The sequence below is a fragment of the Microcebus murinus genome, chromosome 4, assembly GCF_040939455.1.
Source record: "Microcebus murinus isolate Inina chromosome 4, M.murinus_Inina_mat1.0, whole genome shotgun sequence".
In the NCBI taxonomy this organism is placed as follows: Eukaryota; Metazoa; Chordata; class Mammalia; order Primates; family Cheirogaleidae; genus Microcebus; species Microcebus murinus.
The window spans coordinates 1994204-2021406 of NC_134107.1; the positions used below are offsets into that span (position 1 = coordinate 1994204).

The 27203-nt window shown below is 64.8% G+C and overlaps 1 protein-coding gene across 7 annotated transcripts; it reads left to right on the forward strand.

The window, feature by feature from the left end:
* Nucleotides 1-855: 855 nt before the first annotated feature.
* On the forward strand, nucleotides 856-25757 carry WIZ (WIZ zinc finger). 7 transcript variants are annotated; one of them, XM_012758335.3, is made up of 14 exons: nucleotides 878-1014; nucleotides 2454-2717; nucleotides 7718-7790; nucleotides 8002-8055; nucleotides 9435-11569; nucleotides 12894-13217; nucleotides 16936-17106; nucleotides 18004-18507; nucleotides 19525-19911; nucleotides 20482-21030; nucleotides 22111-22638; nucleotides 22853-23272; nucleotides 23540-23735; nucleotides 24636-25757. In XM_012758335.3, exons 2-14 carry the CDS (start codon nucleotides 2513-2515, stop codon nucleotides 24793-24795), a joined length of 5706 nt encoding a protein of 1901 aa, XP_012613789.2. In that variant the 5' UTR covers nucleotides 878-1014; nucleotides 2454-2512; the 3' UTR covers nucleotides 24796-25757. The 7 variants fall into 7 exon arrangements, with proteins under 7 accessions (XP_075857602.1, XP_012613789.2, XP_012613791.2 ...); XM_012758337.2 differs by lacking the exon at nucleotides 16936-17106; XM_012758339.2 differs by lacking the exons at nucleotides 16936-17106; nucleotides 19525-19911.
* The last annotated feature ends 1446 nt before the right edge of the window (nucleotides 25758-27203 follow it).

A 27203-nucleotide genomic window follows, 5' to 3' on the forward strand; every position in this document is an offset into this window, starting at 1 on the left:
GTCCTCTTGGGGCTTATACTCTAGCGGAGAGAGCAAACGGACGACCGTGCAGTTGCCGGACGGACGCTTGGGTGTCCGGGTGGAAGGCCGCGTGTATGGGGTGGGTGTGTGGACATATGGGCATTCGCTTGGGTGAATGGGCAGGGAGATGGGAGCGGACCGGTGGGTCGAGTGGGTGTTTGGATGGACGAACAGGTGGCTAGAGGGGCGGATGGACAGGGGGTGGGTGGACTGCCCGGGCAGGTGAGCACAGGAGTGGATGGGCGGGTGGATGTGCCACGTGGGGTGGCCAGGAGACAGCAGGCTGGTGGTGTGCATGGGATGGGGTGATCCTGGGGTCTGGGTGGAGGAGCGGGGCTCAGCATTGAGGACCTAGGGTAGCTCTAGGCGCATGGAGGTGCTCGAGTCCAGCGTGGATGATGGGGAAGGAAGGAGTGAGCTCGTGGTTGGGAGGAAGCTGATTGGGGGCCGGGACTGGAAGCCACAGAGTGCCTGGGTGGAGGCCCCAATGGCCTGTCAACGACCCACTGGGGAACTTCTTGGCCCCCCTCCCCACTCTTCCAGCACTTTTAGCGAGCCCAGCGTTGGAAGAACCAGTGGGTGGATGAGGAGCCATTGGGGGCGGAAGGACAGGGGTGTCGTCATGGTAACAGAGCTTCTCCCTGGACTCTGGGGCCGCGCGGGCCCTTTAAGGGTGACCTGCCTGGCCACTCCCAACATGGCGGCGCGCCCGCTGGCCGACCCCCCCGGGGCGTCGCGGGGGGGCGCCCCGGACCTCCCCATCATGGCGGCGCGGCGGGGCTGTCGCGCTGAGGTCACGGCGGCGCGCCGGGGGGGCGGGGCGGCGGGGGGAGCGATTTAAAGGGACAATGTCCCCCGAGCGGTGGAGGCGGCGGCGGCTGCGGAGGCCGCGGCACCGGCACCGGGAGCGGCGGCAGCGGTAGCGGCAGCGACGGCCGCACCGAGGAGGGGAGCTCTGAGCCCCGGCACCTGGCCGGGGGCGCCGCCTCCCCGGTGAGGCCCGGCCTGGCCTGGGGAGCCCGCGGGCGGGGCGGAGCCGGAGCGGGGAGGGGGAGGCCCGGGCCGGGCCGGGCCAGGCGGGACCCCCTGGGGCGGGGGGCGGGGCGGGGCCTTTAGGGGCGGGGCCTGGCCGGGGGCGGGGCCGCGCAGGTGGGGGGAGGGGCGGGGGTCTTGGGGCAGGTGTCCCCCCTACCTCGGAGCGTCCCGCGGGGTCTCCCGCCCCGAGGTGCACGGGCGGAGGGCGCATCCCCCAGAACCTGGCCCCTGGAGGGGTGCGCCGGCGCGGCGCTGCCCCCACCTCTGCGACCCCTGGGGGGCGTCCGGGCGGGAGCCCCCTCCCCACGCTGCCAAAGTGCTCCGAAGTTGCGGTCTCGCCGGTTCCCCGCGGGCAGTGCCCACCCGGTGGGCAACCGCAGGTGCCTCCTTCGGGCCTGGGCAGGGACCCCCGCCAAGACTGCCAGCCCGCGGACGAGCCCCCTGGGAGCCCCCGGGCCCCCGAGGGCAGCGCCTGCAACCAGGCCTGGAGCCCCGGCCCCGCCCCGGTTGCCTGGGCCCGGCCTCCCCACCGTCTCCCTGGGGAGGGAGCCTCATTCCTGCCCTTCACTTTCCGCCGTTACCTTGAAGGTATTTATAGGTGGAGAGGACAGCCCCCCCTCCCTGGGGTCCTCATTTCTGGACCAGGAGCCCCGTCAGTCCCTTTGCCCCGCGGACTGGAGCAATCTTGGCTGGAGGGTGGGGGGGGTGGGAATGGAGGAGCCCGGGCTGAGTGTGCATGGGGGGGTCACGTTGGGGAGGAGCGAAGTGGGTTAATGCTGGGGTCACTTGAGGCTGTGTGTGGGGGTGAAGGGGTTAACGCTGGGGAACCCTGAGGTCGGCGGGGGGCAGGGTTGGAGTGTGGGAAAAGTGCAGGGTAATTGGTCTGGGCACCCAGAGGGAGGGAAGTGAAGGAAGGGGCGAGGAGGGTGGGACTCCAGGCTGTGCAGGATCAGAGTGCACAAGTGTCTGGGCTCCGTGCGAGGAAACCGAGGCATGTGCATGGAAGGGAGGGCACACACTGGGGACGGACAGTGCAGCTGTGTGGGGACCTAGAAAGGCACCTGGAAGAAGCAGTAGGATGAATGGTGGAAGAAAACACGCTTGGCTGAGTGTGCATGTGTAAAAAGGGGGCAAACTGAGGCAGTGGAGGATCTGTGTAAAGAGAGGAGTTATTGATGGGGAGACTGAGGCATGCAGAGGGTAGGGACCACTGGGATATAACGTGCATAGGCAGGGCCTCCGCGCCATTTACTTAGCTCCCCTGGGCTGGGAGGTAAACTGAGGCAGTGAAGTGCGAGGGTGAGGACTGGGGTTTTGAGGGAGGGGAAACTGAGGCAGAGTCCCTTTCCTATGTCCCCTAAGCACTATGTCCCTCTCTCTGCCCGCCCCACCCCCAGACCCACAATGCCCCGCTGAGCCAGCCTGGCAGCAGAGTGGAGCCCGGCGGAGAGCACCCATGGAGGGGTCCCTGGCAGGTGGCCTGGCTGCACCAGACCGTCCTCGAGGCCCAGAGAGACTGCCCGGCCCGGCGCCGAGGGAGGACATCGAGGGTGGGGCTGAGGCTGCTGAGGGGGAAGGTGGCATCTTCCGGTCCACCCGTTACCTGCCTGTCACCAAGGAGGGTCCCCGAGACATTCTGGATGGCAGAGGTGGCATTTCTGGTAAGAGGGTGGGCCCTGTGGCCCCATGGGAGCCAACGCCCCCAGCCCAGCAGGGGCCGAGTTGAGATTCGGATTCCACGGGGGCCCGGAGCCTTCTCTTCGCACTCTGTTTGGCTTCCCATGTCACGGTTGTGAACACAGAGAGGCCCGGGGAGCCAGTGACCGGACCAGGGCCTCCCCGAGGGTGGTGGCAGGGAGCTAGGACTGGAGGTCAGGTCAGCCTCGCATTCTCCTCTTGAGTGCGGGAATTGGGCCCAGATGCCCAGCTTGGCACCCCACGCTCCCCGCCCCGGCGCACCTGTGCCCAGGTGCAGCCCCCACCCAGCAAGTCTGTCCCCAGCTCTTGCTGTCTCCGTGTGAGTCCCGTTCTGAAGCCCTGGGCTGAAACAGCTTGTGCCCTCTAGTGGCCAGGTAGAGACTGGGTAGTCAGCGATGCCTCCCACCCCTCTGTGCCTCGATTTACCCAGTAAAAGGGTATCTGACATTCTCCACACCTCAGGATTTATTACACATGCATTAAATACCGAGCACCTGCTGTGTGCCAGGCTCTGTTCTGGGTGCTGGGAATACAACCCGAAAACAAAAGAGGCAAGAGATCCTGCCCTCCAAGGGCAGATGGACAACAGCAACTAAGCAAATACCATAAGGGCATCTGGTGACAGGTGCTATAAAACGGTTAAACAGAGTGCCAGAGTTGTGCCCGGGGACCCTGGGAAAACCTCCCTGCGAGGGTGGCATTGGAGGGGAGCATGTAACGAATGGTGGGGAGGGCATGCCAGGCAGCGAGGACGGCACGTGCAAAGGCCCTGTGGTGGGGAGGAGCCTGCTGCGTTCAAGGACCAGCTGGGAGTCTGGCGCGTGGCCAGGGCACAGCGGCCTGACGCCCCAGACCTCTCCCTTCCTCTCCCAGGCCCGCTCCAAAGGCTTTGGTTTTCCAGACCCTCCAAGCACGCGCGGAGGGGTCTCCCACCTGCCGCGCATCCCGTGCCGTTCTCACAAGAACCCTGCGAGGTAGCCTTAGTTATTTTCACTGGCACGTCAGAGACGGGGAAACCGAGACCCCGAGGGGTGAAGTCAGTTGCCCAAGGTCACGCGGCTGGGGTGGGAGGCAGCTTGACCGCCTTCGCCGTTGGCCGCCACTCGGCGTCCTTGCAGATCTTTGTCCTGTCCGGGCCCACCATCACCACCCGTGGTGCTCAGATGTTTACAGAGCGCCTTCCTGGGGCCAGGCACGGGGGCACAGCCGGGACCAAGCACACACCACCCCTGCTGTCACGGACCCCACCGTCAAAGGCTGGGGGGGGGGGAGGACAGACGTACTAGCAGGTGTTACGACGCAGGTGCGGGGGCTGTGATGGGAAAGCACCTGGCTCCGGCCAGGGGGTGTCCAGGAGTCCTGCGGAAAGTGGAAGAAGTTGAATGAAGGATGATGAGCCAGACGAGGGGGAGGACAGGGGGCTCCACACGCGCAAAGGCGTGGAGGTGGCCGGTGGCACCTGCAGGTGTCAGGCAGGGGGATGGCAAGGGGAGACCCCCGAGGGCAGAGGGTTAGCCCAACAGCACCCGGGGAGCCTTAGCAATCCCCTCCTCCAAATCGCCATTATCTGAGACTCAGAGGGAGGCGGGACCTCGCCCCAGGTCACTCGGTTGGCAAGGGCGGGGCCAGGACCTTGACTTTGTGGGTACAGTCTCTGGGGTCCTGGGGCTGGTTCTGAGGGACTAGGGGCATCTCTTCTCCACCTGGCAAATACCCCAGGTCTGGAAGGAAGGGAAAGGTGGCAGGTGTGTGCATCCTCACTGCCCCCCACCCCGGGCAGCCAGCCAGGGTCTCGTGCACGCATGCATTTGACAGCCTGGGTGTGTGTGGGGGGGGTGACTGCCGAGGGTGGCCAGGCCCACCCTGAACAGTGTCCCCCAGCACGTTGGGGCAGGGGCGGGGGCAGCTTGGCTCAGAGTGGGGTCGCAGCCTGGAGGTTGGAGGAGACCCCTGAGTTTGGGGCACCGTGTCACCTCTCCCATGCTCGACCCCCCCCTTCCCCGATATGGACACCTGCCCGGGGAGTCTTGTGATGTCTATAAATAGGAACAGCCTCTGGGGCTGCTGTTCCCGGGCCCTCCCTCGTCCCCACTCCACCCCCCCAGGAGGGACACCCACGGTGGCTTCAGGGTGGCCACCTCCAAACTTCTCAGCCTGGGCAGGGATGTGCCTGCTGCCTCCGTGTCCGCCGTCATGGCTGTTGGCCTGGACCCCCAAGGCCACCCCCCTGCAGCCTCTGCCCGAGACTCCTCCCGGGCAGCGAAGGTTGGGGGTGCCGAGCCAGTCCGCGTGGAAGAAGAGTGTGTTGCATGCCTGGTGTCGTGTGGGGGACAGGGGACCCAGGGACAGATGCCACGTCATTTTCTTGGTACCCCAGTGCTGGGGAGGAACTCAGCGTGGAGTGAGCAGGGCCTGAAGCTCTGGGTCCAGCCAGCTGCCACCAGCTTCCACCCTGGGACGTCGCTGAGCCGGCCCCCAGCCCCTGGGGGGCTCCCACCACCCCTCCGTCCCTCCCGCCGCTGCTGGGTCTCTGGATGGAGAACTTCCCGTGACGTTCTCAGCGCCCGCCCGGCGCCGGCCCTGCGGGACTGGGCTGTTCCCACCGAACAGAGGAGGAAACCGAGGCTCGGAGCAGGAAACGTGTGCTCTTTGGGGTGCCACTGAACTCGGATCTCTCCGGCTCCAACATCTAGGCTCTTGGCTAATCTATCAAGGTGAACCCCACGGCTTGGGGTTCCCACCGCTCGCCGATGCCCGTCGCTGGCAGCACCAGCAGCCCCTCCTGGGAGACCCTGAGTGGCAGGAGACCGCAGGGCACCTCGGCATGGCCACCGGGTGAAGGCTTCGTCCCAGGCACCTCATCTGACCCGCAGGGACCCCCGGGTCCCCGTCGGCAACCAAGCCCCCACCCCAAGGTGTCTCGGACCCCGGGTCCGGCCTGGCCTGCTTCCTCTGAAGTCGCTGCCGCTAAAAATAGGAGCCTCCCCGGGCGTTCAAAGAGGCCAGCGCGGCCCCCCCCCCCCGGCTCGCGGAATCTCAGACAATGGCAATCGCAGACCCGTCAAATCTGGGATGCCCAGAATCTCAGGAGCTTGGGGTCCCAGGATCCCGGAAACAGGACGCCCGGGGACCCTCAGACCCATGCCTCCGGGTCGCATCCGGGCTGGTTCCTCGCGCGCCGCCGGCTGCCATCTGGCAGAAAAGTCCCGTCTGCCACCCGTGTGTCCCCTAGGGGTCCTGCGTCTGGGGTCTTGGTCCCTCGGCCCGTCCCTGTCTCGCCTCCCCAGTTTCTGCCTCCTGTCCAGCGCCCACCCTGAGACCGGCCCTCGCATCTGAGCACGGCCCCGCTCCGGGCCAGGCTGCCCCCGTGGTTCTAAACGTCTGGGCGATTCTGGGACTGCCCCCCCCAGGAGACAGTTTGGTAGTGTCTGGAGACACTGGTTGCCGTGACCGCGGGGCGGGGAGGCACTGACATCTGGAGGGTGGAGGCCAGGGGTGCCCCTCAACCCCTTCCAGGGCATGCCCCTCCTTCCCGAGGGATCCGGCCCCGATGCCAATGGCGCTGGGGCTGAGAAACCCCCCGAGGACACGCACATTCCAGAGCCCCCTGCCCCTGCTCCCAGAGGGCACATGACAGCCTGGCCGCAGCCCTTTTCCCGGACGCAGGAGAAAGCCCCTTAGGCGGTGACCCATCCTGACCCATCCTGCTTCCTGACCCATCCTGCCTTCCTAGTCTAAATTCCTTGACCCCCCATGGTCCGCTCTGAGCTTCCCGGGCCAGCTGGATGGCGAGGGATTGGCAAAAGAATTCGCCCCAGCCCCAGCCCTGTGTTTGGACCATGCCCAGATTGAGGCGACTCCAGCAATTGCATCTGTCGGGCTCTGGACGGGACACAAGCTCCCCTAGCGTGTTAACTTTGGCCCGGGCACAGTTGGCCCGTTCCCCGACTGGCACGCTTGGCCGGGCCGGGCGAGCGTGGCGGGCAGAGGAGACGCAGGCCAGGATTCCTGTGGTCGCTCCAGGCGTTGGCTCCACAGGCGGATAATGGAGAGTTGGCTCTATCTGTGTTTTGGTGGGGGCAGGGGGGCTGGGCTCCCAGGAGGGGCTTTTCCCTTCTAAGGCTTAGGCCTAGGAGGGCGGCTGGGGGGTGGGCAGAAGGCAGGGATGGGCCCTCTGCAGGTCAGGCTAGCAAAGGCTCCTGGTCCATCACCTGGCAAGGATTTGTTGAGTGCTCACTGCATGCCAGGTACTGGGACGTTGCAGTGAACCAGGCTGACAAAGTGCCCCTGCTCTAGCCTGTGCTAGCAAGGGGCCTAGACAGGCAGCCATTCAGAGAGGGAGCCTGGTGACTTCGGGGAGTGCTAAGAGAGAAATAAAACAGGTGCTGAGAGAGAGAGAAAATCATAGGGGCTCACTTGAGTAGGTGGCCAGGGAAGAGCGTTCTGGGCAGCGGGAACAGCACGTGCAAAGAGCCTGAGGCTGGAAAGAGTTAGGTGGGCTTGAGGCTTCAGGAGGGGCCCCTGCAGTCAGAGCAGAGGCAGTGAGGGGCCAGGGGAGGCCGGGGAGGTTGGGGAGATCCGCAGAGGCCTGACCTCATAGCCCTGCGGGTGGCATTTGGGAGAGCTGGCTTTCGTTATAGGTATAAAGACAAGCCAGGTGAGTTTTCTACCAGGGGGTGACTTTAAAAAAATCACCCTGGCAGCCAGAGTGTGGGGGGAAACAGAGGAGGGTTGGAAGGCAGTAAGCCCCCTGGGGTCTGGCCCTCCAGGAGAGCCCAGGGGACTCCTCCAAAGAAACCCCTGCCAGGGCTCAGGAGTGCAGAGGCCAAAGGCCTCTCGGGGAGAGAAGTTAGGAGCCGGCAGGGCCCTTCCGAGGTGCCCGGCGGGGTTCCTGGAGCTGGGGTGCGGAGGGCCCCGGCCAGGGGGACCCCAGCCCCTCAGGGTCTCCCCATCTCTGTTGCAGACGGGCAGCCCCATCCCGGCCTCAGCGAAGCCCTCCCTTGTGCCACCTCCGCCACCCATCGGATCAGCAGTTGGTGAGTGCCGTGCTGGCCCTGACCTCAGGGAGGGCAGGGGGGCAAGCAGGATGTGCCCAGGCCCGACAGAAGCCCCTGGGGAACGAGAAGGGGACAGGAGGGAATCAGGAAGCCAGGCAGGAGGAGTGGCGGCCCTCCCCAGGCACGTGCTGGGGGTCGGGGGAGGTCCGGGGGCCGAACACAGACAGTCAACTCTCATTATCCCCTGCAGGGCCACAGAGGCAGGAGCCTGGAGGTTGGATCCTTGGAGTCCTCTCTCTGCCAGGTGACCCTTAGCATGATGCTAGGCCTCTCTGAGCCTCAGTTTCCTCATCTGCAAAATAGAATCCCTAAGATACCATCTCACAAACTTGCCTTGAGGTGCCGAGGGGCCTTGGGTGAGTGCAGGAATCCGAAGCAATGCTGGCGGCTGCCACACTTTGTGAAATGGCTTGGCGGGTGCTTAATAGGTCGAAATAATCTTGTCGGGATTAATAACAGCTGCTACGTGCTGGGCTCTCGGCAGGTGTTTCCCGCCCCCCGAATCTTCCCCACACACACCCCCCCTCAGGAGGATGGTCCTGTCGGTATGGCGTGTCCCTGATGGAGCTTAGAGAGGGGCCCCCCGTGTTTTCTGCTCAACATCCCGGGGGGAGCCCACATCTTCGTCTGTTCCGTGGGTGTGACCCATGTCCCCTCCTGGAAGCAGGGTCTTGAAAGTGAAGGGAGAATTGATCAGGGCGGCCACGATAAGAGCCCCCAGTGAGCCAGGCATCGGGGGAAGCGAAACGGTTCCCGAGTACCAAGTTGTGTCATCTCGCCCCACCCCGCCTGCGGTCACGCTTCCCGCCTTGAGGCTTTTGGTTGTGCGTTTAAGTAACCCCCGGCCTTGCGTGATGATTTCGCTGATCGTGGTGGTGAGAAAGCCCCTTAGATGTTGCAGAAGACGAAGGGGTGGTTCCTGGTTCTTGGGAATCACCCCCATTTTCAGGAGTGGAAAACTGAGGCCCAGAGAGGCTGCCTCACCTACCACCGCTTCACCGCCCCCCCCCCCCGCCCTACTGCCCGAAAAGCTCAGGGTCCCTGGGGCCAGGGGCTGAGCAGGGGCCTTCCTGCCTCTCATGCCCCGGCCCTTCCAAAAGGGGAGATGCAGGGAAAACTGACGCCCTTTGAACTGTCCCATCGCAAAGTTAACGGTCACCCAATGGGGAGGGCAGGGGAGACGAAATTAACGAGGTCACCCCAGTTCGGGGAGGACCGAGACAGAAGCGGGCTGGAGCACAGGTCAGAGCCCTGCGTCTTCCCCGGGGAGAGGTGAGAGTTGACTGTGCCGCCAGGCTTACGGGCACTCCGTGGAGGTGGCCGCATCCCCGTTTGGCCCCAGGTGTGGTCTCCGTACGTTCCCCCATGATGCAGTGGGGCCGGGCTACGCGGGCAGGTGCGTCCTGGAAGTTGCACCTGGCTTTTGACCCAGCGGCTTCCAAAGGGTCCATGTAGACACGCCCCGCCCCCTTACCCGCACCCCTATACTCCTAGCCCCTCTCAGGTCACCCTTCGGCTGGACCTCTGGGGCCTGCCTCAGACACCTGGGAGGACTCCCGTCACCACCCTGGGAGGGGAAACTGAGGCCCCTGCTAACCTGTCCCCATTGGCACTTCCTTGCAGCTGCTGGGACGGAGGCAGCCTGGACTTCCGGCCGGGCTCCCCGCCACCCCATCTCCTGGGCCACTTCCCCGGCCCCCCTGATGGCCGGGGGCCCTGGGAGCACCCCACGGCCCAGGAGGCTGGGGAGGGCATCCTATCCGAGCAGAGGTTCGAGGACTCGGTCATTGTGAGAACCATGAAACCCCATGCTGAGCTTGAGGGCTCTAGAAGGTTCTTGCACCACCGGGGTGAACCGAGGCTGGTGGAGAAAGCTCCCTGGGGCCGCCACAGGTTCGACTGGCTCCCGGAGGAGGATGAGCAGGGTCCCCCCCAGGACACGGGGCTGCACTTGGACCTGCCTCCCCAGCCCCCGCCCCTCGCCCCCTTCAGGAGGGTGTTCGTGCCGGTGGAAGGCACCCCCAAGGCACTGGACGTGGCAGTGGTGGGCAGCAGGGAAGACCTGCAGGACCTGGAGGGGCTGGCCCCGCCGTCCGAGTGGGGCCTGCCCGCGCCGGCCTCGGAGGTGGCCACGCAGACCTGGACGGTGAACTCGGAGGCGGCGGTGGAGCGGCTGCAGCCGCTGCCGCCGGTGCGCACCGGGCCCTACCTGTGCGGGCTGCTGGAGGGGGTGGCCGAGGGCACGGCAAGCCTGGACGAGGACGAGGAGCCGGCCGTGTTCCCGTGCATCGAGTGCAGCATCTACTTTAGGCAGAAGGAGCACCTCCTGGAGCACATGGGCCAGCACCGCCGAGCCCCGGGCCAGGAGCCGCCCGCCGACCTGGCCCCGCTGGCCTGCGGCGAGTGCGGCTGGGCCTTCTCCGACCCCGCGGCCCTCGAGCAGCACCGGCAGCTGCACCAGGCCTCCCGGGAGAAGATCATCGAGGAGATCCAGAAGCTCAAGCAGGTCCCCGGCGACGAGGCTCGGCTGCAGTGTCCCAAGTGCGTCTTCGGCACCAATTCCTCCAGGGCCTTCGTGCAGCACGCCAAGACGCACGTGCGCGAGCTGCCGGGCCGCGCCGCCAAGGAGCCTTCTTTCGGGGGCGGCGCCCCCGCCGCCGGCAGCCCCGGCCCCCCCAAGGCCAGCGCCCTGATCTATCCGCCCTACGGCGCCGCCCCGGGCCCCAGTGCCTGCGGCTTCTGCGGCTTCCCCGCGCCCAGCGAGAGCCTGCTCAGAGAGCACGTGAGGCTGGCGCACGCGCGTCCCCGCTGGGAGGAGGACGGCGAGGCGGCGGCTTTCGAGGACGACCCCGCCAGCCAGCCGGGCACCAGCCAGGACGCGTATGCCTGCTTCCCGGACGCCGCGGAGGACTACTTTGGCAAAGCCGAGCCCGCGTGCCCGGAGAGCCCTGCTGGGTGCGACCCCAGCCCGGCCTTTGGCGCAGGCTACCGGCAGCTGGGCGCGAGGGATCTCCCGCTGTCCGAGCCGCTGCCGCACGGCCCCGGCCAGAGGCCGCTGGGAAGGCTGGCGTTTCCCTCCGCCTTAGCATCGGCCCCCTACTCCGTACAGCTCGGGAGGAAGAAAAGCATCGTCCACCCGCAGGGGCTGGGGGACCGGAGGGGTCCTTGGGGCGAAGAGGAGGAGGAGGAGGACGACGACGAGGAGGACGACATAGTGCTGGCCTCCGAGATGGGGTTTTCCCCCGAGGACGGCGACTTCGCACCCCCGCCCGTCCCCAGCCTCATCCCCCCGCCGGCCCTGGAGCTGAAGCGGACATTCCGAGAAGCCCTTCGGACGGCGGAGGCCTCGCGGGCCCAGCAGCGGCAGCTCCAAGGGACGGTCCCCGTCGTGCTGGTGGCAAAGCTCGGGCCGCGGGTCATGGCGGCGGCGGCGGCCAGGGCGCCCCCGAGGCTGCAGCCCGGGGACCTGGGGCTGACGGGGGCCCACCCGCTGGACCTCCTGCTCCTGGACGCGCCGCTGGGCGGCCCGCTGGGGCTGGACACGCTCCTGGACGGGGACCCGGCGGCCGCGCTGAAGCACGAGGAGCGGAAGTGTCCCTACTGCCCCGACCGTTTCCACAATGGCATCGGCCTGGCCAACCACGTGCGGGGCCACCTGAACCGCGTGGGCGTCAGCTACAACGTGCGGCATTTCATCTCTGCCGAGGAGGTGAAGGCCATCGAGCGCAGGTTCTCCTTCCAGAAGAAGAAGAAAAAAGGTAGGGCAGCTTGGCCGCGGGCACCGCCTCCCTCGAGGCCCGGAGGACACGCGCGTGGGCAGCCACCCCCACCCCCACCCCGCGCGCTCTAAATTCTCCCTTAGCCCAAGCAGGGGGACGGTGGCCTCTGCACCCGAGACACCTGGAAGGAAGCCCCGGCAAAGGCCACCCTGTCGGTGGATGTGCAGGGACGCCCCTATGCCCCGGCTATCCCACCGGCAGGAGGAAGGTGCCCCTGGGCAGAGAACTTCATTTATTCCTTCATTCAACAGACATTTATTTATTGAGTGAGGAGGTGCCTGGGGACAGAGCAGTGAACGGCATAGCAGTTCCTGCCGTCCCGGAGTTCATGGCCCAGGCCGGGAGGAGGGGGGACACTTGGCCGGCGTCAGAACCCTCTGGGGCCGCCTGTGAGGTAGGCAGCTCCCTAGGCAACGGGGTTCTGATTCCAGAGGCCTGTCTCCAAGGGGAGCACCCTAGGTGACTCTGGCATTGGTAGACATGGACCCCACTTAAGGAGGTGCTGGTGTGGTGTTCGTGTGAGTCTCTGTGTGTGTGCGTGTGTGTGTGTGTGTGTGTGTACACTCAGGGCTGGGGCTGCGGAGTGGACGGCCAGGAAACCAGACAGTAATGACGTCGAGTAATCGGGGGCCTGAGATAGGGAAACTAAGAGGCTGGGGAAGCAGAGAGGGAGCCCCCAGCTCCACCTGGGGGGCTCAGAGAAGGCTCCCAGCAGAGGCTGTTACGTCTGTTCCTCCATTTCTTCATCCAACACACGTTTAATTTAAAGCACTGGGGTGACCCTGAACAGAAAATAGACACAAAAGGCTTGGGTAGTGGCTCACGCCTGTAATCCCAGGCATGGGATTGGGGAGGCTGAGGTGGGAGGATTGGGAGGCTGAGGTGGGAGGATCGCTTGAGGCCAGGAGTTCTAGAGAGACCAGCCTGGGCAACATAGCAAGGCCCCATCTCTACGAAAATTAAGCAAAATCTGCCAGGTGCAGTGGCGCAGGCCCGCAGTCCCGGCTACTCTAGAGGCTGAGGCAGGAGGAGAGTGAATCGAATGTTCACTCAGACGGCTGCAGATCCACAGCTGGAGACGTGACCCTGCGGGAGAGAGGCCTGGTGCTGCCAGATGTGGGAAGGGGGGACCTGGGCGGGTCAGGCTTCCTGGAATTGGGGGGGGGCGTGCATGAGATGAGGGCAAAAGGGACAGCCACAGGGAAGGAAGGCGGGGCAGGGCGAAGCCCTGGGAACGGGGAGGGGCTGGGGCTGAAGAGTGGCCCCCTCCCCACCTCAGGCAGTCCACGTCCTCTCTCCACAGTGGCCAACTTTGACCCCAGCACCTTCAGCTTGATGCGCTGCGACTTCTGCGGGGCCGGCTTCGACACACGGGCCGGCCTCTCCAGCCACGCCCGGGCCCACCTGCGCGACTTTGGTATCACCAACTGGGAGCTCACCGTCTCGCCCATCAACATCCTCCAGGAACTGCTGGCCACCTCCGCCGCCGAGCGGCCCCCCAGTCCCCTGGGCCGAGAGCCTGGGGGTCTGCCTGGCAGCTTCCTGACCTCCCACCGTCCCCGCTTCCCTGTCACCGTGTCCTTCCCACCCACCTGGGCCGAGGACCCGGGGCCAGCCTACGGAGATGGTAAGGGGAGGGGCGGGCCCAGCTGGAGCCCTGGCCCTTCCCAGGGGCCCAGAGGGCTGGAGGGCTGGGGGTAGCGGGGCAGCCACTCTGCCTTCCTGGAAGCGTCACTTTACAACGTTGACAACTCTCCTCACAACCACCCTGCCACTTAGGGGTCATTTCTGTTTAACTTAGGGGATGGGGGCCTGGGGCTCTTTCTGGATCCAGTTTCCCCCCTGCCCTGCCGGATGGTGACATTTAACAAAGGCTCGTGGAACTCTTACCAGGAGCCAGGCATTGTTCTAGACACTTCACGAACACGAGCTCCATTTCTATCCTCACAACAACCCTATAAGGCGGGTGTTGTTATTATTATTATTCCCATTTTACAGATGAGGAAACTGAGGCACACAGCTGGCAGAGGTGGAGCTGGGATTTGAGACCCAGGCGGGCGACCTTACTTGTTCTTGAATGATGTCTTTTATCTCGAGAGGCGCTGTTGGACAGAACTTAGTAAAATGATGGGTGGGAACACTCTCTAGATGGCCACGAGTGGCCGTTAAGCTCTTGAGATGTGCCAGTCTCGTGGCAGTCCTATCGGACAGAGCAGCTCTAGCGTCTAGATCAACAACCAACGTCTGCCTGGTCTGGCAGCACTGCAACGCCCCTCCTGTAACCGAGCGCTTGCCAGGTACTAAGGTAGCATCTCGTTTCTCACTTACGACTCATAACAAGTCTGCGAAGCTAAGATTGCTGTGTCCCCCATTTTACGGTTAAGGAAACCGTGTGTCATCTGCTTTGGATGTGCCACACGGTGGCAGAGCTGGACTTCTGGGCACCTCGTTTGGGGGTGTCTCCAGTGGAGGATAGGCGGAGGACTCCGGAAATCATACTTGGGGAGGGAGCGCAGGACTGGACACCGCAGAGGGAGTGGGAAAGCGAAAGAACAGGGCTTGCAAACCCCGAGGCAAGGCCTGCCCTTGTGGGAGCCTTTAGAAGGCAGAGAGCTTGGCTGTGAGCAGTAGCTGCGCTTTGAGGCATGGATGGTGTCCGGACAGGGAGAGTCGTCCTGAAGCTGCCTTGGGACTGGGGCTTCCTACCTAGATCCGTACTCTGGGCTTGGTCACACCCGTCCACAAGCCAACTCAGGAAGGCGAAGGACACCCAGGAGTCTGCACAGAGGAGGGTGGGGAGGCACAGAGAGGATAGTGGCTGGTGGAGGTAACATCTCAGGGAGAGGCAGAGTGGGGACTTGACCCCAGGCTTCCCGCTTCTGCTAAAGGCTGCCCCCAGGCCTTCGGCTCACCCACCTGGCTTGGTCTGTAGTGTCTCAGGGGTGGCTGGGAGGCAGAGGCCAGCTCTGAGGATGGCTGGGGGTGAAGGAGGCAGTTTGTAGCCACTGAGATGACAGGAGTGAGCCTACGGATGGGAGGAGGTGGGTTTAGCACTGCCCTGGCCTTGTCCTTGGGATGACAGTTATGAACAGTCTTTTAGTGAACATCTGGAGGGTGGGGTGGGGGGGGGTTAAAGAATGTTTGGAAAGAGCCTAGAAGATTAGACTTGAGTAAGGATGTCCTCGATTAGGGCTAGGTCTGGGCACTGGTCCTGCACGGCTGTCCTTAGAAGCCTCTCCCCTTTTCCCAAGTGGGCTGGACGGGGAGGGTGCCAGGTTGGGGGCGGGGCGACCGTCAGACTCTGGCCCCACCCAGCTGTCAAGGAACAGCTGGAGACAGTCCGTTTGATGTTGGGGAGGGAGGGGCTGGCTTGAACGTGGTGCCTGCTGTGGGGGTTCCCTAGGACTGCGGGACAGCACCGTGGGGTGACAGCTGGATGCCAGGATGATGTCGGGGGGATCCTCGTGGTTGGGGATCAGGGGTCGTGCAGAATCCCCGACCCGGAGGGGAGACTTCCTCGGAAGTAAATAGGGCCGAGTCCTGGGGCAGGTCCTGGTTCTGCACGTCGGGGCTCTAGCAGTCCGGATGCTGTCAAGGGGGATGCGTGTGGCCGGAGGTTTCCCATGCCAGCCGTGCGGATGTCCAGGGCCCGGGCTGGGGCGGCGGCTGGAAGCCGCTCAGCGCGCAGCTTGCATGCCCGGGCGAGCGCCGGTGGCGGTGGGGGGCGGGCGGTTCCCCGCGAGTGCAGCCGCCGGCCCGTAGGGCCCAGCTGAGCGTTTCGCTCGTGGCGCTCGGCGCTCGTCAGGCCGCCCTGGGCGCGCCCCGAGGGGCGGGGCGGAGCGCGCTCGGCGGCGGCGGGGCTCGGCGCTCGGCTGCTCCCGCCTGGGGCGGCCGCCCCGCGTGCGCCGGAGCCAAGATGGCCGCCTCCACCGCCCAGTGCCGAGTGACAAAAGCGGAGAGCAAGGCGGCGGCGGGGCCGCGCGCGGGGGGCGTCCGGGAGCGCGCGCCCGCGGGGGCGCCCCCGCCCGGCCCCCCGAGCCCGGGCCCCGCGGCCGCCCTCGCGCTGCCGCCGCCGCCCCCACCCCCGCCGCCGCCGCCGCCGCGGGACGGGCCCAAGGCCGAGCCGGAGCCGGGGCCCGGGCCCGGGCCTGCGCCCGCGCCGGGTAAGAGCCCGCGCCGGGGAGGGTGCGGGGAGGGGAGGTGGGCGTCCCGCCCGCCCGCGCCGCCGCCCCGCCGCCCCGTCTCCGGGGCCCCCGCCGCGGCGCGTCAGCCGCGCGGGCCCTGGGCCTCCCGTGGCCGCCCGCGGGCTCCGGGCCTGAGGGACGCCGCGCCGCCGCCGCCCGCGCCCCTCGCCCGTCTGTCTGACAGATGTCCCCCGCCCCTCCCGGAGCCCCGGAGCGTCCGTCGCCGCAGTTCCGGTGCCCCGGCGCGGAAGCCCACTCCGGCCCGGCCCCGTCTGACAGACGCGCCCGGCCCGCCCGGAGACTGTGACTGAGTCCTCGGGGTCCCAGCCCCGCCGGCCTGCCTACTTGTTGCCTCAGTGGGACTCGAACCCGCCGGGCCCCCTGCCCGTCACACCCTCCCGAGCGCCTGCGCAGCCCCAGCTGACACGCAGCCCCCTCACCCTGAGAGCCCAAATTCGGGATTCAACAGGCCTCCCAGGCCTCTTCCTCTGAAAAGTTAGCCTGGCCAGACTCACCCCTGACTCCCTCTCCCCGCATGCCCCTCTCCCAGGGAAGCCGCCCGGCCTGATCCAGGCCTTAGAAACTTCACGCAAAGTTCTGTGACTCCCACTCCTCCTGTCCCCAGTCGGGTCACTGCTGGCCCAGGCCCCAGGTTCTCACCTGACCCCACTTAAGGCTCAGCGTGTGACGAGGACACCCCCCTCCGGCCCCCACGTTGTCTTTATAGCCCCAGCTGCCGTGCCCGGTGGACGTTGCTCACCAGTCCTGGGGCGCTACCTCCCCGTTCTTGGCTCCCTGCCTCCGTGTTGCCCCCCCCCGTAGTCTCCTGACTGCCCGCACTCCCCCCACGCCCCAGATGGACAGGTGTCCCTCCTCATGAGTTCTGCCCAGAGAGACGTCTTCTCAGAGATGCCCTAGTGTGGGTTCTGGTGGGTGGAAGCTGCTACTGTCCTTGCTGTCATTGGGCAGCCTCAGTGTCCCTGTGTCATGCCGGTGCTGGGGGTTAAGGGCGAAGTCTCGGCTTTCATGGGGTGAGCTGCCTCCCAGAATGAGAGCAGGCACTGAGGATGAAGAATAAGGGCCATCCTCTCAGTCCTTCTAGCATGGCCCAAGGACAGCCTGAGCCTTGCCCGGGCTGAGCCTGTCTCCCCAACCCCGCAGGCCTGGGTTCTGAGGATAACGCAATGGTGGCCATGGACTTGGGCTCCCCCCCGCTCCCTAAGAAGAGCCTGCCTGTCCCTGGGGCCCTGGAGCAGGTGGCCAGTCGGCTGAGCAGCAAAGTGGCTGCAGAGGTTCCTCATGGCAGCAAACAGGAGCTGCCGGACCTCAAGGGTGAGTGGCCCAGGTGGCATGGCAGGGGGTATTGGCCAGGCTGGTCACACTCACACGGGGACTCTCAGGCTTGGGGGTGAATGTGGGGCTCCAGGTTGGCCACAGCTTTCTCTCTGGCACCTTGAGGCACCAAGGGGACACCCAGCTGTCTTGTCTCTTGAGCTTCTGCTGCCCGGGGCATGCGTGGCACATGCTGGCTGGGCCCTCCCTGGGCAAGGGAGAGGCATCCAGAGAATCAGTGGGCCTGGTGGCCAGGAGCTCACACTCAGACCCCCGTCATTTGCTGACTGCGACCCTCTCTAGCTGTGTTATCTCCTGTGTGACATCAGTTCACCTGGCCGTTGATGCTAAGGCCGTCGTTGAGTAGTGGCAGGCCCTGGAGTAGCCCCCAGGGGTGTGAGAGGAGCAGGATGAGGGGCGAGGAGGCAGAGAAGCAGCCAGGCGGGCACAAGGGCTCTACAGAAGAGAGAACTCGGGACCACAGAGACCACAGCTGGGCGTCCATCCAGCGTCTGGGGCATGAGTTAAACCTCAGAGGGTGGCTAGAACTTAGATCGGTGAAGCAGGCGCCCAGCAGGTCAGCATTTGTGTGAATCTGTTGCCAAGGCACCCTGGTGGGTCAGAATTGTGGAAGGTGTCCCACTGGCTGGACCACAGAAGGGCTCTGCCTGCTGCAGCATGCCTTAGGCACAACTCCTCCCCTCTCTGAGCCTCAGTTTCCTGATTTGCAAACCAGACGGGCTGATCCCCAGCTCACTAAGGTCATTGTGAGGATCAGGAGGGCTTGACAGACTCTTCCATGGAGGCCGGGCGAGGGGGACCCCCAGGGAGGGGAAGCAGGAGAGCCAGCCCACGGGCCTCACAGCCTGCTCTCTCCTGGCCTCTGTCGCCCTCCAGCCCAGAGCCTGACCACCTGCGAGGTCTGTGGCGCCTGCTTTGAGACCCGCAAGGGCCTGTCCAGCCATGCGAGGTCCCACCTGCGGCAGCTGGGAGTGGCAGAGTCGGAGAGCAGCGGCGCGCCCATCGACCTCCTCTACGAGCTTGTGAAGCAGAAGGGCCTGCCCGACGCCCACCTCGGGCTGCCCCCAGGCCTGGCTAAGAAGTCCAGCTCACTGAAGGAGGTGGTCGCCGGGGCCCCCCGGCCTGGCCTGCTCACCCTGGCTAAGCCCCTGGACACACCGTCTGTCAACAAAGCCATCAAGTCACCTCCCGGCTTCTCAGCCAAGGGCCTGGCCCACCCACCCAGCTCTCCGCTCCTCAAGAAAGCACCGCTGGCCCTGGCGGGCTCCCCTACCCCCAAGAATCCTGAGGACAAGAGCCCCCAGCTGTCCCTGAGCCCCCGGCCAGCCTCCCCAAAGGCACAGTGGCCTCAGTCTGAGGACGAGGGGCCCCTGAACCTCAGTGAGTGCGGGTCCCGGGAGCCAAGGGAGGTCCCGGCCCCGGGAGGGAAGGGGCCTCAGGTTGGGCTCCAGGGCCCAGGGTGGGGGCAGTGGGGACTGCAGCTCCCAGGTCCTGAGTCAGCCAGGTCAGAGCGCTGCTCAAGGCTCTGTGTCCCCTGTTGGGCCGCCCAGCATACGATCATCTGTCTCCCACTTGACTCTGCTGATTGTCCCTGGGGGCCTGGCTGCAGCTGCCAAGTCTGCCAGGGTCACCCTCACCACTCAGGGGCAGCTCTTGGCCTTTTCTGGGCCTGAGGCTGGGGTCAGTGAAGGCACCCAGGACCCCCGTGGGTCCGGCTTCCCCAGCGGGAGTTCAAGGCATCTTGGGTCCGGCAGGCAGACAGATGGTCCAGCTGACAGGAGGTCCCAGTAGTTGGCCGTGTCTTCACGTCTTCCCGGCTGTCCTCGTTAGAGGCGGCACTCTCCCTCTGCCTGGGGGTGGAGCCCCACCTCCTGGGTTGCCCGTGGGCTTGGAAGGTAGGGTTTGGGCAGAAAGCCTCCAGGTGCAGTGAGCAGGTTTAATGAGGGCATCCCTTAGAACACACATTTGTGGGCGTTAGAGTCTAGGGGTGACCCCGGTTGGCACCTCGTTTTCCCTTGAAGTCGCTTCCACTCAGTCTGCTGTGCTTCCCAGAGCAGGGCCCTGAGCAGCTGTGCCCTCGGCTGCGTGGTGCCCGGCGGTCACTGTCCACCCCACACAGCTTCCACTGAAGGGGTTCCAGGGGAGAGAGGGCCTGGGAGCCTTCGATTCGGCCACTGCCTGTCCACCCACACACCCGTACACTCTCCACACTCACCTTGATGCCAAGAGGCGGGGCAGCTCCGCTTCCCAGAACCTCTCAAAAGAAACGCGCAGCGTGGGTCTTGGGTCCCGAGCTGCCCGGGCAGCCAAGAATCACATCAGACCCTCCTGCCTCAGTCCCCCAGGGCCGGCCAAGGTGGCGGCCGTGAACCGCCCCCCTGTGTTTTGTCTCCGCAGCTGTAGATAGTGACGGGGGCAGAGAGCTGGACTGCCAGCTGTGCGGTGCCTGGTTTGAGACCCGCAAGGGCCTGTCCAGCCACGCCCGCGCCCACCTGCGCCACCTGGGCGTCAGCGACCCGGACGCCAAGGGATCCCCCATAGACGTGCTCCACGGGCTCATCAGGAGGGACGGCGTCCAGATCCGCCTCCCACCCGGGCGCGGAGCCCTGGCCCAGCTGGGGCGGCCTCCCACCTCCGCGGCCCTCTCCTTGCTCCCCCCCCCACCGCCGGCCAAGAAGGCCAAGCTGAAGGCCGCGGGTATGGCCAGCCCCTGGGGGAAGCAGGACCTCTCGGCCGCCGGCATTTTCTGGGCCTCTGATGTGGAGCCGTCTCCTCTCAACCTCTGTAGGTTCTCGCTTCAGCCGCCCCCTCCTCCCTGCGGGCCCTGGAGCCCCTCCCGGGGGCGGGGGTCACAGTCCCCTCCCTGCTCCCTCCCTGCCAGGGCAGGGAGTAGACAGGGGCCCTTGGCAGTGGGCTGCTAGGCCCTCTCTCTTGGCCTTTGACCTCCGTGACCGTGACCCTCCCTGAGAATGAAGGCCAAGAGGGGGGATCCTGCCTTTTGGGGTGGAAGGCCCCCACCTCCACCCCGGGTCTGGATGGCACGTGGCGCCCAGGCCGCCGCTTCCTGCCCTCCTGCCCCTTGTCCTCGTTGGGACATGCAGGGCTGTGGAGTCTTGGTTCCGTCCTCCTCCACCAGAACCGAGGGGCCCGTTCGCTCTCCGGAGCCTCCCTCGCTTCTGCCGGGTATCTGGCCCCCCTGCCCCACTCCTGAGCTCCCTCGCTTGCACCTGCCCTCTGCCACCACCCTGGCCTGTGGGCATGCTGCTGCCCACACCCAGCCGGCCAGGACACTCCTGCAGGTGACCGTGCTAGCGGTGCCACCGTGCTAACCGCCCCTCTCTCCTCCTGCTGCAGCCTCCGGCCCAGAGCCAGCACGAGACATCCGCTGCGAGTTCTGCGGCGAGTTCTTCGAGAACCGCAAGGGCCTGTCGAGCCACGCACGCTCCCACCTGCGGCAGATGGGTGTGACCGAGTGGTACGTCAACGGCTCGCCCATAGACACGCTGCGGGAGATCCTGAAAAGACGGACCCAATCTCGGCCCGGCGGACCCCCGAACCCACCAGGGCCCAGCCCAAAAGGCCTGGGCAAGGTGATGGGCAGCGGAGGTCCCGGCAGCTCGCTGGAAGCCCGCAGCCCCTCGGACCTTCACATCTCACCCTTGGCCAAGAAGTTGCCGCCGCCACCAGGCAGCCCCCTGGGCCACTCACCAACTGCCTCTCCTCCCACGGCCCGGAAGATGTTCCCAGGCCTGGCTGCACCCTCCCTGCCCAAGAAGCTGAAGCCTGAACAAATGCGGGTGGAGATCAAACGGGAGATGCTGCCCGGGACCCTTCACGGGGAGCCGCACCCCTCTGAGGGCCCGTGGGGGGCGCCGCGGGAAGACATGACACCCTTGAACCTGTGTAAGTGTGACCTTGCGCCAGGGCAGGGAGAACAGCTGGAGGGGGCTCTTCCCTGCCTCCCCCTCAGGGGTACCCGTAGCGCCCAGGGGTGCCGTGGAAGGGAGGGTACACAGATCCAGAGGACGCAGGGCTAGCTGTGCATTCCTGCCACGCAGACCCCGGCAACTGAGCTGCTTTTCGGTTCTCCTTTACTCATACGGGGAGGCAGCGATGGCAAAAAGGTTCTTTCTCTTGTGCCATCATGAATTGGTTGTGGCTGCCAGCCAGACTCCTAGGGAGGAAGACTGCAGGGATCCATTAGTGATGTCTGCCATGGGCAGGAGCGTAGGAACTGGCAGTGGGTATGTGATCTGTGTCTCTCTGGCATTCCTGGGCGTTAAGTGCTTGGCCTTTGGAGTCTGAATCAAGACCTCTGTTCCTCCACAATCTAGCAATGTTTAACCCTGGGCAAGTTTCCTCGTTTGGAAGGTGGAGATCAGCGTCTTCCCAACTCCAATATGGTTTTCTCGAGGATTAAGTGGGACAAAGCACCTAGCTCAGTGCCTAGTTACCAAAAGCTCTCTGTACACAGCGGCGGCCACGTCGCCGTGGCTGGCTTCCCTGTCGCACCGTGGCTGTGTTCATTGTGCTCAAGTTGATTAAATGCCTGCCCTGCGCTCGGCAGGCGCGGCCGGCCCAGACTCTGCCCCAGAGCTCACTCGTGCTACATGTAGCTCTGTGCCACGTGCGCGGAACTGTCCCCGTCTTAGACCCTCCTGGCCACACCGGGAGGTGGGAGTTTCCATCCCCATTTTGCAGAGGAGGAAACTGAGGCTCGTTGTGGGGGGAGGGGCTGGCCCAGGATGACGCGAGGAGACACCGTGAAGCCAGCTAGATGTGAAGTGACAGGACGAGCCACAGGGCCGGACCTGCACACGGCCTCTGGAGGCCCAGATGAGGGAGCAGGTGCTTGGGGTCTGGCGGGCGGTGTGGACAGGGGCAGCTAGGCAGGCGGCGCCCATCCGGGCCTTGAGCTTGGAGGCTTCCTGCCGGCAGCTGCCGCCTCCTTCTCCTCCTCCCTCTACCCCGGACCCCCTGCAGCGTCCCGGGCAGAGCCTGTGCGCGACATCCGCTGTGAGTTCTGCGGCGAGTTCTTCGAGAACCGCAAGGGCCTGTCCAGCCACGCGCGCTCCCACCTGCGGCAGATGGGCGTGACCGAGTGGTCCGTCAACGGCTCGCCCATAGACACGCTGCGGGAGATCCTCAAGAAGAAGTCCAAGCCGTGCCTCATCAAGAAGGAGCCACCCGCCGGAGACCTGGCCCCTGCCTTGGCCGAGGATGGCGCCCCCACGGCGGCCCCCGGGCCCATGCAGTCCCCGCTGCCACTGTCGCCCCTGGCCATCCGGCCGGGCAAACCTGGAGCAGGGCCAGCCCAGGTTCCCCGCGAGCTCAGTCTGACGCCCATCACAGGGGCCAGGCCCTCGGCCACTGGCTGCCTGGGCTCCGTGGCAGCCAAGCGGCCGCTGCAGGAGGACCGCCTCCTTCCAGCGGAGGTCAGGGCCAAGACCTACGTCCAGACTGAGCTGCCCTTCAAGGCAAAGACCCTGCACGAGAAGGCCTCCCACTCCTGTAAGCAGCGGGCGGCAGGGTCCCGGGGGGGCGTCCGCTGGGGCACGCAGAGCCGGGCCGTGCCCCGAGCGCCCACGCTGACCTCGAGCGGGGCCCCTGCGGCAGGGCCCCCGTGGGAGGCGGGATTGGCTCCCGGCCCGGGCAGGGCCGCCTGGGTCTGCCTGCCCCTGCCCCGTTCAGGCCGGGGCTCAGCAGCACCCCCTCCGCCCCACAGCCACCGAGGCCTGCTGTGAGCTGTGCGGCCTTTACTTTGAGAACCGCAAGGCCCTGGCCAGCCACGCGCGGGCACACCTGCGGCAGTTTGGCGTGACCGAGTGGTGCGTCAACGGCTCGCCCATCGAGACCCTGAGCGAGTGGATCAAGCACCGGCCCCAGAAGGTGGGCCCCTACCGCAGCTACATCCAGGGCGGCCGCCCCTTCACCAAGAAGTTCCGCAGCGCCGGCCACGGCCGCGACAGCGACAAGCGGCTGCCCCTGGGGCTGGCTCCTGGGGGCCTGGCCTTGGTCGGCCGCAGTGCCGGGGGGGAACCGGGGCTCGAGGCTGGCCGGGCAGCCGACAGTGGTGAGCGGCCGCTAGCAGCCAGCCCGCCGGGCACCGTGAAGGCCGAGGAGCACCAGCGGCAGAACATTAACAGTGAGTGCTGGCGGAGGGGCGTCGGGGGGCTGCAGGCACCCGTGGGCCCACCCAGCCACCCACCGGGCCCTGCGCTGCGCGTCGCCCTTGGTCCCTTCTCCAGTTGCTCGCCCGTGCACCTGTCTGTCTGCCATCCTCCCGTCCCGGCGGTGTCCAGTCCCCAGCTGCCCTGCCTTACAAGTGGCGTCTGCTTCTCACCTGCCGAAGGCAGGAACGTCCCCAGGTCCTGGCCTTGCTGCTCATCTCCCGTCCCTCTCCCCACCTTAGAATTCGAGCGCCGACAAGCCCGCCCTCCGGACGCCTCCGCAGCCCGGGGCGGCGAGGAGGCCAACGGTCTGCAGCAGAAGCTGGAGGAGGTTCGGCAGCCCCCGCCCCGAGTCCGGCCGGTCCCCTCCCTAGTGCCCCGGCCCCCCCAGACGTCACTCGTCAAGTTCGTTGGCAACATCTATACCCTCAAATGCAGGTACACTGTCCCCAGGGGAGGGAGACTCTCTTGGGGTGCCCCAGAACAGTCTGGGTCCGGTGGAGGCTGGGAGACGTCACCTCAAAGGCTGCCCCTGGATGTGGCGGGACCTGGGCTGAGGCCTCCTCGAAGACAGCGGCATCTCGGAGCATAGGGCTAACACCCTGAGCTTTGCGGCCCGCAAGCCCTGTGTTCAAATCCCAGCTCTGACACTTAGCATCTCAGTGACCTTGGGCAAGGGCTTCCTTACTCCATGCCTCAGTTTCCCCACCCATAAAATGGGATAGGTAACAGACCTACCTAATAGATTTGCGATGAGGACTGAGTGTAGTATGTGTAAAGCATTCAGAACTCAGCCTGGCACATGGTAAGCACTCGACGAGTATCTGGCTGATGGAGAAAACAATAGGCTTACCAAAGTCTATGAGTACATCCGAGACCGGGAAACTGGCAGCTGAGATGGGAGGTGACTTGCCGCAGGCCCTGTCAGAAGTAGGATTCAAGCCCTGGTCTCTGGGGCCAAGAGCTTGGGCCCGGGGCCCCTGCACTGTGAGGCCTCTTTTGGGGACAGGAGGAGGAGAGGGGCCTGGCGGGTTGGGCAGGGTCTGCCCCCTGTGCCCTCTGCCGTCTCAGATCACACGCGTCAGTCACCTGGCAGAGGTGCTCAGGCAGCTGGGTGGCCGTTACAAAGTGCCAGTGACCTCTTGGAGGCAAAAGGCTCTCCATGGGACCCCGCGGTGGGCGGAGGTGGCTGTCCATCTGGGAACCGTCTGGCTTCTGGCCCCCTCCCCCACACATCCCGGGCTCGCTCCGTCCGCGGTGTGCCAGGGCTGTGGGCAAGGCTGCGCTTGTGCCTCTGCTCGCAGCAGTGGCCACTCCCTCCCTCTCTCGCCCTCGCAGGTTCTGTGAAGTGGAATTCCAGGGCCCCCTCTCCGTCCAGGAGGAGTGGGTGCGGCACTTACAGCGGCACATCCTGGAGATGAATTTCTCCAAGGCAGACCCCCCGCCCGAGGAGCCCCAGGCCCCGCACGCACAGGCAGCAGCGGCCGAGGCTCCCTAACACAGAAGCATTCCAGATCCCCTCTTGTGCCACCTGTCTCTCCTCCTCGTTGTCCTCTTCCCTCTTCTCCCTCTTTCTTTTCCGTTTCCAAAGGAGCAAGCCAAAACCTCAAACCGGCACCCCTTGGGGGGCCGGGCACACTACAGCCGGGCGCCCTTCCCCCAGCCCGAGGACTCTGGGGCCACAGGGTGTCTTCCTTCAGCCCAAGCCCACCTGGCTCAGCGGGGGCAGCAGCCAGGTCTCTGGTGGCAGCTGATCTGGTCACAGGGGAGGTCTGCGCCCCTCCGTGAGTCTAGCAGCCAGGCAGGGCTATGTCTGCCATCCGTGGCCATTTGCAAAGACCCCAAAGACCCCTGTCTGGTTCCCTCTCGCCCCCATGAATACCCTCTCTCACGCATGTAGATGCGAACACACACGTGCACCTCGTGAGACACGGGATCTGCCCCAGCCCCCCAGTTCCCGAGTCGAACGACCACATCACGCCACGGTGCTTGCTCAGGGGAAGCCACGCTCCCTCTGTGGGGCCCGCCACGGCCTGGGAGCCCCCTACTGAGCCCACAATGCCACGGAAATCCTTGTTGGCCACCCCCAGAGGGGCCTTCCCTGCTAGGAAGAGCTCAGAGCTGACAGCTGCCTCCTGCCATGTCAGTGGCCCCCCCAAGAGCCTCAGGGGCTCCGGGGGCCCGGGAGGGTGGGGTGGGGGGTGGGACTCTCCTCCCCCACTCCTGTCTCCCTCCCCCTTTTCACTGTTGCTTTCTATGTATAGGTCCCTAGACCTCTCACTTTTTTAAAAGCGCGTTTTGTGTAGAGAATAAGGAACGTGGATCTTTTTATTTTGCAATCCTGGGCCAGCTAGAAACCGGGAGCCGATTTGACCTTTTAACTTTTTTCAGTGGCCACGTTTTGGTTATCAATGTAACTAGAAGTATGTAAATTAGATTAAATTTCTCTTCTGGAAACACCCCGGGGCAGGCGGCCAGCGTGTGTTTTTCTGTCGAGTGGACAGGCTGGCATTGGCTGGCAGCCGGGGCTGGGATCGGGGCCGCCTCTGTCCAGAGCCCTGGAGCTCCTGGGCTTTTCCCGTTGGCCGCCACGCCGACCAGACGCAGCTGGGGATGAGCCCAAGTTCCCAGCTGCTGGCCCTGGATGCTGTGGCTGTGGGGGACTCCGGCTGGCTGGTAAAGCAGAGAAACCGGGCCCCTGGGCTGCCGGCCTGGGAAGGGAGCCAGGACCGAGGAGCAGTGGAGCCTAGAAGAGCTTACTGAGGGCAGGAGTTGACCAGCGAGGGTGTCGGGGACCTGCCGGGGGAGGGACAAGCCAGCGAGGGTATAGACACCAGGGACTTGCCTGCCTTCAGCCTTCAGGACATGTGACTTCTGTTTAGACACATGCACCCCCGAACCCAAGTAACACGAGAAAAAAGAGGAGCCGCTGACTCCTTTGTGATGTTATTTATTTTCTCGCTCTGCAAATGTTTATTGAACATTTCTGAGATTTTAAGAGATTTTGTTGGCTGCTCCTTCTTGTTGATTGCATGTGGTTTTTCAGCTCTTTTCGTTTCCACTCAGTGGCCAAGTGCTGGAAAGTGGGAATGACCTCATGGGGCGTGGACAGCAGGGGCCTCCTCTACCCCCACCCCTGTTTCCTCGGGCCCCTCACTGTGGCCCTGCCTGGGAAGAAGGGGTTAACGGGCTGCAATCACACACCCACAAGGGTGGTCTTGGCCCACAAGCTTGGCTTTTCTGATCCCCTGGGGTCAACATCCTGGTGGCAGAAGGCTTCCCACTTCCATCCATCTGGAGCTGTGGGTGGGAACATCCAAGACTTAGGAAGTGGAGAAAGCAGCTAGCTTATGGGATGAGAACTGACCCAAAGGTGCTTCCTCTTTTTGTAAATCAGTTTTGAGAATATAAAAGTGAGCCAAGGATGGTGGCTCACGCCTATAATCCCAACACTTTGGGAGGTTGAGGTGGGAGGATCACTTGAGGTCAGGAGTTTGAGACCAGCCTGGACAATACAGCGAGACTCTGTCTCTACCAAAAAAAAAAAGTTTTAAAAAAAATAGCCAGGTGTAGTGGTGCGCACCCATAGCCCTAGCTACTTGAGCACGGCCCTTCTCTGCTTAAGCCATTCTGCTGTCTTGTCTCAGGCAACTCAGTTTCAGCCTTTGAGCAGCTCACTCTTGCCTGTGAGGGCATCGGATGTTCACAAAATCATCAATTAGTGAGATGATGGCTGTGGCAAGTACCACGAAGGAACCTACAGGACACAGGAGAGGCGTCCTGCAGCCCTGACTTAGTTTGGAGGACAGGACCCTATCCCTGAGGGTACGGGGAGATGAACCCCAAAGCCAGAATGCACAGCAATCTGAGATCTATGTGCTTCACATATGGAATTCCTCACTGAAT

What these genes read in the sequence shown, in the direction of transcription:
- WIZ (XM_012758335.3), top strand. Translation starts at nt 2,513, where the DNA reads ATGGAGGGGTCCCTGGCAGGTGGCCTGGCTGCACCAGACCGTCCTCGA. An exon ending in GGGGCCAGCCTACGGAGATG is followed by an intron (nt 13,218 to 16,935) that starts GTAAGGGGAGGG and finishes CCAACCCCGCAG; the next exon opens with GCCTGGGTTCTGAGGATAAC. An exon ending in CCAGCGGCAGAACATTAACA is followed by an intron (nt 23,273 to 23,539) that starts GTGAGTGCTGGC and finishes TCCCCACCTTAG; the next exon opens with AATTCGAGCGCCGACAAGCC.